At 41.1% G+C, this 12,120-nt stretch overlaps 1 protein-coding gene across 1 annotated transcript in view; it reads left to right on the top strand.

The window, feature by feature from the left end:
• The first annotated feature begins 8,980 nt into the window (after positions 1 to 8,980).
• kcnk12 (potassium channel, subfamily K, member 12) overlaps positions 8,981 to 12,120 on the top strand; it is a 28,930-nt gene continuing 25,790 nt past the window's right edge. The window contains exon 1 of the mRNA XM_024297917.2: positions 8,981 to 10,422. Within this exon, the coding sequence (XP_024153685.1) occupies positions 10,083 to 10,422 (340 nt within the window). The 5' untranslated portion in view covers positions 8,981 to 10,082. The remainder of the gene's footprint in view (positions 10,423 to 12,120) is intronic.

Below are 12,120 nucleotides of genomic sequence, written 5' to 3'. Positions count from 1 at the left end.
TTTTTTTTTTTATATGAGATGTCCCCACATAATTAGGTGGAAACTCTAGAGTTTGGTTCAACAATTTTAAAATTATTTCAATAATTACCATAAAAGTGAATAGAATTTTAACAATGATTTTGTTTAAACTAATAAAAGAAAAAATGGTTACATAATTTATATAGGCATTTTATTACTTTGTCATATCTCCCAACACTTTTTGGATTGCTTCTGAGCAACTGGCCTCAATTCCTTAGTTGAAATCTCAAAAACAGTTTTTTGCTTGGGCGTTTGTTGCATGTTAACATAATCTAAACATAAAAAAAGTTGGGGGAAAATCATCAACCAGTAGGATCGCTTGAAGTGGGAGAAAGCTATCGGCAGTTGTCATTGTGATAAATGAGTCGTGGGGGGAGACACATTTCCCTCACTCGGTGGGCCCACAAAGATCCACATGATCAGATTTAAAGGAAGTCTTCCCACGCCTCATTAGTGAGCATGCATGTTCATATAAGTCTGGACGTCCTTTTTCATTTTTCGTGTGGTTGGAGTCGTGCTGGGATGTTGAGAGCTGCAGGTTTTGGGTGAGTAAACACCAGGAAATCTGGAGAGGGGCTGTTGTGAGAAGCTGGATCCATCCCAGAGCTTTGGTTTTACAGCAAAACCAGCAGCCCAGAGCATCTTTGTTCACAGCAGTCGGGGATTGAGTCTGTGCGAAGTACAGCTGTTCAGGCTTCTTGCTTTTACCTCATTTTACCGTCAATCAGACTTTTGTGGTCTGCAAGGAATAACATGAAAAAGAGCAACAACAACAAAATGGACAAAACACAATTAGTGAGTTTTGGCATTCAGTCAGGCATAATAAAATTATTATAGTGCCAGATTGCAGTTGACAGTGACATGAGTATTTTTGAGAGATCCAAAGCAGGCTTATATAAGCAACTACTCTTGCAAATTATAAATTTACCTTAAAGGAATGTTTCGTTAAAAGAGCCGCTCCAATGAATAGAGAAATGTTTATGGTGTTTTTAACATGTTCTTGAAGCATTTTTCTCATGATGGACATATATTGGGAAATTAAACTTAAAATTGCTTTTCTATGCATTTCTTTACTCAAATCATTGTAAAGCAGAGGTAGATAAAAGGAAATGCCATTGGGAAAAGCTTGTACCAATGACAGGTGCCACAACTTGTAAGGAACTGGAGGTGAAGGATCCGAAATGCAGGAGAAATGCAGACTTGGTGACAGAAACCAAAATGTTTATTAAATAAACTGAAACACAACAAGAACATGGGACCAACAAAAAAGGTGACACAACAGATGACCTGACAGGGTAGAGCTGAAAATCAGACACTTAAATACACTGCAGGTAGTTGACAGAAATGAAGACAGCTATGGATAATCAGGATGAACCTCGAAACAACTCAAAGCGTAAGTAAAACCAACAATACAACTGAAAAAACACACTACAGCAAAGAATCCTCCCAGCACCCCTCCCCAAAAGGGCAGATCCCAGATGCCCAAACCCAACACCACATGGGAAGACGGGTCGTGGAGGAACAACAAAACAAGTTAAACTCCAAAAAGGCCAAGGGGGGTGAACAGCTACCATCCCAGGGACAAGAAACATGAAGTGTGGCCCTGATGACCTTCCTCAGGAACAGACACATGATGAGAAGCGTCCTTGGTGACCTTTCACTGGAACACAGAATCCTCACACAACTGATGGGCCACAAGCTCCCTTTCCCCAGCCATTCAGATGCAGACAAAAAGAGCCATGTTCGATTTGTTTTCCTCATCCGAGCTGGCATCTGACTCCAAACTGTACGGCTGGATAGCTCCAATGTTGTTCCATGTTTTTGTTGGACCATTAATGTTATGCTGGGGTTGTGATGGGCTGTAAGCTAGCGGCAGAGAGTGTAAGCAGATGGATGATGGGAAGTGGGAGTGGGCTTACTCCGTGCCACAACTATGAAGCAATTTGTTAATGAACTACTGCCACTCTGCAATAGCTATATCCTAAATTTTTTTTTTTTTTTAATTTTGGCAGAAAAACCACATTATCGTAATTAAAAGACCACTTTTAAAATAGATTTTAAAAATTATCAGAGTTGGACTTAAAACAAAAGGTCACAAAAATGTGAATCCCCTGACCAAAAATACCAAAATGTGCTCCTGTTTACTCAGCTTGTCAGTAACCAGTTCCTCTGACTGTCCTCGAGATCCGTGAGTTGATGGTAAAATGGGAACAGAGAGGATCTCTGAGGTGTAATAATGCAGAAGAGCTGCCAGAAACTACAAAAGCCTGAAACTCTCACTTATAAAGACCGCCTCCACGTTTTGACCAGGCTGCCACAGAGAGTGTCTCATCGAGAAATACACTCCACAATCCGCTTGAAAAGCTTGTCTCGCTGTACAAAAGCATGAAAAGGCTCATGTAGTTTTAGGTTTTCCCTTTTGTTTGTTTGCTGTTTGAGCATGAAAAGATTTAAAGAGTTTTTTAAAAATCTAAATGTCCACCCCCACGCTCTGTATTCTGGACCATAACTCCAAACATCGCAGCAAAGATCTATTTAAATGACAGAGAAAATGGGCCAACCCTGCTTAAAAAACTCGTGTGTGAAGCAGGAAAAAGTCTCTGGATGGATGTAGGAGTCGAGGGAGGACGAGGAGGTCATTGAAAAAAGTGGTCTCCATCATTTGACAGTCCCTCACACCCACCTCCATGACGCTGTAGACAGAGGAGCTCGTTCTCTCACAGATTCACTCAGCTCCACTGTCACTATAGAACACTTTGACAAAAGTTTTTCAGACCTTAAATAATTTAGATGTAATCCTCAGCTCTGAAAGGGTGTGCATCAATGAACGCCACCGCTGTGGACACTGTCAATATATCATTGTTCGTGGTTTCTGCAGTTTGGAGTCGATAAATAAAAAATAAAAAAAAAGAAAAACAGTCATGTGATTGAATGCCATGAATAGTAAGGAATAGTAAATAAAACAACAAACAATAACCCTTTTACATCAAAGATGTTGCAGACTAAAGTGTTCTCTTTGAACTACTCCAAACCAATTACTTTGCGTAATTCCAACGTGTTCTGAAGTTCTAAACCAAAAAATTCTGACATTGGGCAAAGCAGGTTTTATGCGAAGCAGCTTTTTTTTTTTTTTGAATTACACAATTGCATAAACAAACAAACATTTACAGTAATTCAAAGAATGTCCACACCAGACTGGCGATGAAGCCATTGCCGAAGGGTTAAAATCCCACTCCAATCATCTTTTGATCCATTTGGGAGCTCTTTGTTTACACACTCTCCCCTGGCTTACAGCTCCTCACAACCCTAACCTAACATTACTGACGCCGCAAAAATGGTAAATAATATTGGTGCTTTCCAGCCGTACAGTTTGGAGTAAAATCCATGCTCAGACGGGGAAAACCAAGACGTACATGCATCCAGTCATTTACAAGTGGATATATCAAAATAAAGCAGAAGAGGGACCTTATGGGCCACCTAGTGTATTTTCTAAATCACAGTTAAACTCTTTTCAAATGACATTTTTTCATGTCATTCCTAATTCTCAACAATTTGAATAAAGAAATACTTAGAAATGCAAATTTAAGCAAAATTCTCTTTATGTCCTCGATTTTTACAAAAATTCCAAAGGATCATTTATCATAATTTAAAACCATTTAAGGAATTGCAGCATTTTATTTTATTTTATTTCTTAGTTTGCCTTAAATTCAGGGAACTTCACACAGTGTCTGGATGTCTCCACACCTGACTCTCATCAGTCAATCAGCCACAGGGCATTTCAGCACTGTTCAGACCACACTCAGTGCGAAGTATTGCTTGTGCATTTCCTGCCAGCATACCGAGCATTTCTCTCTGACCTGATCACCTGTTACCTCATCTTGTTTTGTATCTGGCTCTGCCTTTTTGCCGCCTGCCCCAACTTTTTGCCTGGGTTATCACTCTTATAGATTTGTGGACTTTCAGCTTAGTCTTGCTCCTTTCTGCCTTTCTCCGTCCAATAAACCTGCTGCAAGTAAAACCAGCTGTCTGTGACTGGGACAAAATGTCATTAATTCATCTGATCACACTGAAAAAAAAATGGAAGGTTGCTTTTCAGCTGTAATATAAATAAATCATGGCTACAGAGGCAGAAAATGTGTTTCAAAATCAGACTGCAATTATAATTTTGGTCTAGAACTGCTCTTTTTAACTGTGAAGTGAGCAGGAACAGACTTGCTCGTGTAACAAACCACTAGTGGTTTAGAAGAGAACTGACTTGGCTGCAGTTACTTTCATTTTCAAATAAAGCCCACATGAAGCCAAAGTTTTGATAAAAATGCAGCTGGGTAACTTTACTTTTTTTTAGACTTGCAAATCCACTCAAATTTGTGCAGACACATAATCACACAAGCATTAGGGCACTGTGGACTCAGTTTAATATAATAATATACTGTCTTTGCATGTTAGATTTCTTCTGATCAGAGTTAAGCAAGTTTAAAACACAATTTACTGGAATAAAAAAATGTAATTTAAAAAAAATAAAAGAGAATATCGAACAGAGAGTGCTGAATGGAAGACATTAACTCACGAAGGCGTTTGGAAATCCTTGTGAAATGGGAAAGACCAACTGTAAGTGTGGCTACTGGAAAGTCTTCTTTATATTAAAGGCTATAAAGTGAAAACATGTGAGAATTGGTGAAATTCTTCCCCAAAAAATAAAACAGATCTTTACACAAGGGTAAAAAACAGGAAAACTTAATACATTAAGTAAAAACAGAAACAAAATCTAATACATAATCCCCAAATTTTGGTGCATTCTGAGTAAAACTGGAGTTGAAATGCCACGTTTTTATAGGTTCATTTTTTGGATGTTGATGTCAGTAAAATGTACATTGTTAATTCATAGTAAATGTGCTGAGCAGAGGAAATCCCTCCATTGACCCGACTCACCCGGTTTCTCTGCTCTCTGTAATGTAATGGATTCATGTCCTCCCTTTTGTCCTCATCTTTATTCCTTGCTGAGGTGTTCGTCGCTGCACTTTGAAGGATTGCATCCTTGCCTCTTCTACATGTCCTCTTTAATCCCAGCATCCTTCAGCTCCGACTGTGTGTTGAACTGCGGAGCACGCTCAATACTCCAGTAAAGTGGTTTCTGGACTAAACCTGTTTTTTTTTACTCAAATAAATTCTTTGATTAAATGGTTGAAAAGATTGAATGTTCAGGCTAATATTCTTAAAACCTGATGAGGTAGACACAATAACACCCAGGAAACCAAACCGGCATTCCACATTTTTATGATTGGAAGAATGAGCGGGGTGTGTGTTGGGTAATGCATGACTTTACTACATTTAGTATTAAACAGTGCATAAAAAATATGAGTTCAAAATGGGATCATTAACCCAGTGGGAATAAAAAAATAGGAGGGAAAAAGTTTTAACATCAATACTTCAACTTTTCTTGCATCCTTCGTTATATTTTCATGGTATTTAGAATTTATTGATAAGAATTTAAACCAACAATGTTAAAAAGTCATTTTCTGCAAGTTCAAGATATTTGAGAGCTGGATTTACATTCAAAAAGAGTGAAAATGTCCAAAATTGTGTGTTTGTGTTGTTGTTTTTTAAACAGCAACCTATTAATGTGCAGTTACAGAACAAAAACGCTTAAAAAAACAAATGTATGCATTACTCCATCCAGGACTCTGTAGAAATCCAGAAGAGCAAAATACCTGAATTAGAAAAAAAAAAAAAAACTGTCAGGAAAAACTGTGATAGAGGACCTTAATGCAAAAGAAAGAGGCTCATTGTTTATACCTAAAAACTGAAAATACTCACTTCACTGAAAATCATGTTTTCAACATGTTCTTGAGGCACTTTTCTCATGATGGAGACTAAAGAAAATTAAGCACTAATATGAATTCCTGAGTATTTTTCTCTATTCAGGAGCAAGCAAAAGATTACAGTTTGAAAAAGAGTTTATTTTTTAAGCAGAAAATGTGCTGGGTGGGTCACAAGTTCCCTGCTTCACTCCGTTCTGATGCATCTACTTGTAGACGACTAGATTAATTCATTTTCCTTGTCCGGGCTGGTATGTGGTTCAACACTGTACAGCTCTAATATTTCTCGCCGTTTTTATTGCACCAGTAAAGTTAGACGTGAAGGACGGTATGCTAGTGTGAGAGAATGTAAACAGAGAGTTCTCAGAAAAGGGGAGGGGCATGGGGTAGGTGTTGATAATGGATTTTAAACCTGAACTGAGATGCAAGTTTCTAATGAACTAAAGCTGCTTTATATCCAAGAAAACAACAGATTGTTTTATTTTGACTAATAACAGAATAATCCTTATTTTTTTAAAAAAAAGGAATGCTTTGAAAATAGATGAAGACATGATCGGAGTGGGACTTTAATGAATTCTAAATTCAGATAAAGAAAACAAAACTAAGAGATGGAAAACTTGAAACAATGAAACCAAAGCTGACAAAAAACAGAACAGACGACCTGATGGAAAACAATGAAGTCTGAGGAATAATGAGCCAATGTGAAACAGCTGTAGGTGGTTAGAGATTTAAACCTGGTGTGAAGAAGGAGGATTAGGAGACAAACAACAACTGAAGCCAAACGTGTTTTAAAAAATCTAAATAAAAAAACTGCAAAGCTAAAAAATATGTTATTGGATAAAGAATTAATGTTGTATTTTATGTTAATTTTAAAGTTTTATTTGGTAGAGGCTCTAATATAGACCCATATGAGTTTTTGCCTCTTCCTGGACCTATTTTTTATGTATGGATAAGTGCAAATAAATACATATTTTAATTTAAGGGAACGTTATTCAAGTTTTTATGTTCCCTTTCACGTATGCAGACATTAAACTGCTATGCTGCTAATTCACTGATTCAGATTAAAAGTCAGCTAAACTACACAGAGCTGTGTCTTCAGTCCAAACAAACAGCTTTTTTCCATTGGTCCAAACCATCCTGAATGAGATGTTTTCCTGGAACAGCATATTCTTGGAAATAGAAAATGACTGAATCCGTAGCTCCGTTTCTGATGTCTATGTGGTCATATGAGCTAATGGACCACAAATAAGAACAGGATGTTTATTTAAAGGGTGGCCACTAAGATGAATAATTGCTAGGGGGAGTCAATGTGGCCCCTTGACAACCCCTCTAGATACATCCCTGGAAGTAAAATACAGTTTATTTGATGCTTTTTTATCAGCTAATTACTAACTATGTGAAGACATGAATAAAATAGCCCCGTTTGCTGGTATAGAGTGTGAGGATCTGCGCTAACTTAACAAAAAAAGGACATTGACAATGATCTTAGGAACAGCAACATTCGCCACAGATCGATCTTGGGAAAAGGCTGTGAGGCAATTTCCAACAAATTATTTATGAGTGGAAAACACTCAAGGCCATTTCCAGTCTTCAAATGAGAATAAATCCCAGCAAGATCCCTCAGAAGTGCAGTGATTAATCACATTAGGTCATTCTTCCTGCTGATGGAAAACACTCGTTTTTGTGACGTGCTGATAACAACGTCCACATTCTTGTCTTTATGTTTTGCATCACACCTGTGATGCATCTTCAGATTATTCAGCACAACATCAACGCTGACTTAGAGGAGACAAATGGAACATAAACAGCTCCTGAGAGAGAGCACTGAGCAGCCTGAAACTGCATCAGCAAAAACAGCAGACTAGCACCCAGACTAGAGGTGTGATTATTTTAGTTTCTTTGCAGCCACATGACTAGAGCACCCTGCAGTCACTGAGTCCACCATGAACTGCTCTGTACACCAACATGTTCCAGAGTGAAATGTGAAACCGTCTGTCTGACAGGTAGCGCTGGGCTGAAATGGAGCCAGGCAGGACAACGACCCAAAGCACCGCAGCAAATTTAGAACAGAACGCTCGAAAAAGAAACAAATCAAGGCGTCGCGATGGGCCTGTCAGAGCCTGAGGACCTCCAGAGAGCCCTGCATGAATGAACCGCTACAAAATTCAATGAGCTTAAAAGAAAAGGTGCAAGAGATTGATGGAGAACAGGGAAATTTGGAGGAATGCCCCTAAATAGCTTTATTTTTCACACTACTAGTGTGTGCTGCACTTTTTCTGGGGTTTTATAATACACTTCAGCCACCCCAATATAAATAGACTCCTTAAAACCAAAACATAACTCTTGTGCAGGCTGCAGCTGATTTGTTCGTCTTTTGTTGCAAAAAATACTGTTGTCGGAGAACATATGAGCTGTAAATGACTGTTTTCCACCCACATCCAGGTGGATTGGAAACTCTGAAGGACCTGCAGCTCAGAAAGAGCCTCTACACTGTAAGTCTCAGAGAAAATGATGGCTTTCCTCCGTTCATGGCCCCTGCAGTAGTGGCTGGAGAAAGCCAAAATACTACAGAACACAGTGTCTTTTTACATGCAACCTATTGTATTTTCCCAATGTGGACGCATGATTTCTAATATTATTACCAGAAAAGTCAGATGCTGTAATTAAATAAAGATACAGACCACCTGTCAGCGTGTCAGACTCCGTCTCTCATTGAAGTCATCTTCTATTTAATCTTGTGAGCTTTCCCTGCATTTTGAGGTAAAGATTGAATTTGACAAGGACAGTCTGTGTGGCTGAGATAATTGTGCTGAGCGTGCCCTTGTTCTCTGCAGCCTGCCTTGATATTTGTAAGCCAATTAACCAGATTAGAAACCCTAATCAATAAAGCAACCTCTTGCCCCTCACTGTCTTGAAAAGAGAGGACTGGCTGTCACAGCCTTGTTGTTCCATCTGTATTCGGACTTTCTGTCCTCCATCCAGGCAATTTGTGACTTTCTTTTTCTTTTGACAGAGAAATCCTCATAGATCTGCCTTTTTAAATACTTTTTAGGGTGATCTACACACGAATTGACTGTCATTGACCCCCTTTAAGGAGGTTAAGTCTTTCAAGTGTGCCTTAATGGACCATTTTTCATGTGGATCAAGTGGATCAGCGGCAGCAGCAGGATGATATCATGTTCATCCATCAGCTGTGGGCTTTAACAGTGCTGGAGTTGGGCATGGCAGCATAATTAAGAACAGCTAAAACAAAAAAAGTCTTATTTTTGTGTTTTGATTGTTGGAAAATCTGTGACTTTTTGGGGATTAAATTCCATTTTTGTCAAAGCTGTGAAGATTTTTGAATAAAATTGAAGGAGAGCATAATCCTTCCACTCATCACTCCCTGATATCTAATAAAATGTGATCAGTAGTTTTTTTTTTTTTTCATTATCGATATTCAGAATACTGTGTAGCAACTTTACTCCTCCGCGTTTGCGCTCAAGATGCGGAAGGTTAGTTTAGTCAGAGAACCATCCTCAGTGCGCATGGCAAAAGGGATCAGTCGCTGCACCGAATCCGTCATGTCTACTTTGTCATCTGCAGACCTTTTCTGAAGACGATCCGGAAATCTGTGTCTTCTGGCATCTGCGCAAGTCCCGATCAAAAGAGGGAAGATCTCGCCATATGCGCTGGGATGGGATTGTGCCACCACAGGATGCACACAAAGGCACCAGCTCCCCTGAACAAGCAAGCCTGAGGATATTTTACTTTGAGCCAAAGTGGGAAACGGAATACTACTGACTTGCGTAAATCTTGATTTTTGCGCAACTGTGCTTTTTTTTTTTTTTGGAAAGGAACATTTTGGCGCAGGAGACTCTGCTGCGTGCTTTTGCACAAAGAAGCGCGTCCGGCTGGCTTTGAGCTGCAGTCCACTTCACACCAACTGCATTGCTACAACTGGAGGAGAGCACGTGTTTGTGATGAAAGTGTGTGGCTGAAGCTTTGCTCCTGGACTCTTGGCTGGATGGAGCGACTTGCGTCCACAAGTGCGGTGCTGATCTGTCATCCGCCTGCAGATTATGCCACTTTTCAAACACACTACAATGTGACAGCGTGGTGCGCGCACATGGAAGAGATGCTGCCGTAGAAGTGCAGTAAGAGGGGAGCAGGACGGGGACCTCCAGCGCGGGCGCACGCACACCCGCGAACGGCGTCTCCGATGAGGAGCTTGTCGCTGTCCGACGCGCGAGTGGTGCTGAAATTCGGATGATGCCTGGCCAGCGACTGCGGGGCTGCCGCTCCCTGCACCTCAACGAGGACAACGGCCGCTTCGCGCTGCTCGCCCTCCTCATCCTGGTGTATCTGCTGTGCGGCGCTGCGGTCTTCTCGGCCATAGAGAGGCCCTCGGAGCTGCGGGCTCACGGTCGCTGGAACGGGACGCTCCACAACTTTAGTGAGACCTTCAACATCAGCCTGCAGGAGCTCAACTCCTTCCTGCGGGAATACGAGGCTGCCATCGCCGCTGGGGTCCGGGCTGACGCTCTGAGGGCAAGATGGGATTTTACAGGAGCTTTTTATTTTGTTGGAACGGTGGTGTCCACTATAGGTGGGTGATCTACCTTGACCTTTGCCTCTGGTGGTTTTGCTCTGTTTGATGTGATTTTAACCCCCCAAAACAGGTGTCAGGGGAAAGCAACCTTGAAGACGAATTTTAAGTCTAATGTAGATCAGATTTACGCTTCCTAATTTAATAAATAGTTAAATATTCCTATTACTTTCAGGGTGGATGTAACAGGCTGCTTCCCTGTGGAGTGCTTTCTTTCCACTGGCTCTCATACAGAATAGCAGACACATTTTGGCTGAGAGGGACAATGGAAATGGGGGCGACATCTGACTTGTTTGCCATTTGGAACGGCACACTCATCCCTAGTTATAGGACAGCACCCTCGGGTGCAGTCTCTCTCTCTCTCTCTTTTTGCAGCATTTCCCTTCAAACCAATAGGAATGTCAATGAGAAGCCCCTTCTGCTCCCCCTCCCCATTTAACATTTACTTACACGATATGTCAGAAAAGAGCAAGTGTCCCTCCCAGGGTAACCCGAGGGCCAGCGGTGCAGGCGTCCTGCATGCCTGATGGTCCTGACACCCACCTCTCACACCCCCAGACAGAGGTAGACGAGCTGTGAGCAGGTGAGTTGAAGACTAGGTCAAAAAAGAAAACTTTACACACTAACTTTAAATTCACCATAAGAGAGGGGGTGATGGATATGGTTCTGTATGAGTGCACATAAGCAGAAGAGGAGAGATAAATGTGTTTACTGTTGACCTGTCAGAAGAGGTTTATTGCCCCCCTCCCCTCGCCTATATGTTCTTGGATACGCAAATGCACTTTGAGAGTGCTCCGAGGGGGCCTGTGCATGCATGCAGCCTCATGGAGGAACCGTAACAGCCGTGTTTGCCTTCATGTATCTGTCAGACAGACGTCCTTTGTGCTTCACTTCCCATGCAGCATCAGATCATCGAACCTGACTCAGTTTGTAGGTTAAAATGAGGAGTAACGCTGTAATTTTCTGTCTGCGATTTTGATCTTCTCCACTCCTCTGGCTTGTGTTCTAGTTGTGTGAATGCCTGTGAGCTGCTGATATAAAAGGGATTTGGGTTTTATCAGTCGTATCCCCTCCTCCCGCCCCGCAGTAGATGCTCCTCCCAAACACTTCTGACTTTGCCGTAGCAGAATTCAACGGTGACTCTTTCCTCTCCTTGATGTTCGTGAACCGGATCCCTTTGAAGAATGAAAGGACGGCTTTGACCCCTTAAAGTTCTAGTTGGGCCAAGCGTTTGTGTAGCAGTTGTGTTGTAGTTCCAGAAACGGCAGGACACATACTGCACATGATCTTCTTGCTTGCAACTAAAATTTGTTGTGAAGTGTTCACTTTTGCAGAGCAGTTCAATTATTTCTTATCCAAGCTGGCTCAGAAGCTGAAACTGAGAGTTCACATTTCCCTTTTGAAGTCATTTGACAAAAACAACCTTCTGTTGTGGATTTTTCAGTCAGAACGCACAGACTGCTCCGGCCCAGTTGGCGCTGAAGTCTTTGGTCCTTCCCCGCAGGACCATTAATGCCTGATGACTTTGCTGATGCTCTGATATTTTGCTCCGGCGCACTTACAGCTTACCATTTATAGCCCTGAGTAAAGAGTATTTGAACAGATGGAATCCCAAAAAACTGAAGCAAGTTTAATTTGCTCAGTCTTTGATTTAAGAACAAAGCTAACACCATTTCCCATCAGCATGTCTGCAGAACC

This window comes from Oryzias melastigma, linkage group LG15 (genome assembly GCF_002922805.2).
Source record: "Oryzias melastigma strain HK-1 linkage group LG15, ASM292280v2, whole genome shotgun sequence".
Lineage (NCBI taxonomy): Eukaryota > Metazoa > Chordata > Actinopteri > Beloniformes > Adrianichthyidae > Oryzias > Oryzias melastigma.
The sequence above is the reverse complement of the archived record's forward strand: the minus strand, read 5'-3'. Positions and strand labels throughout refer to the sequence as shown.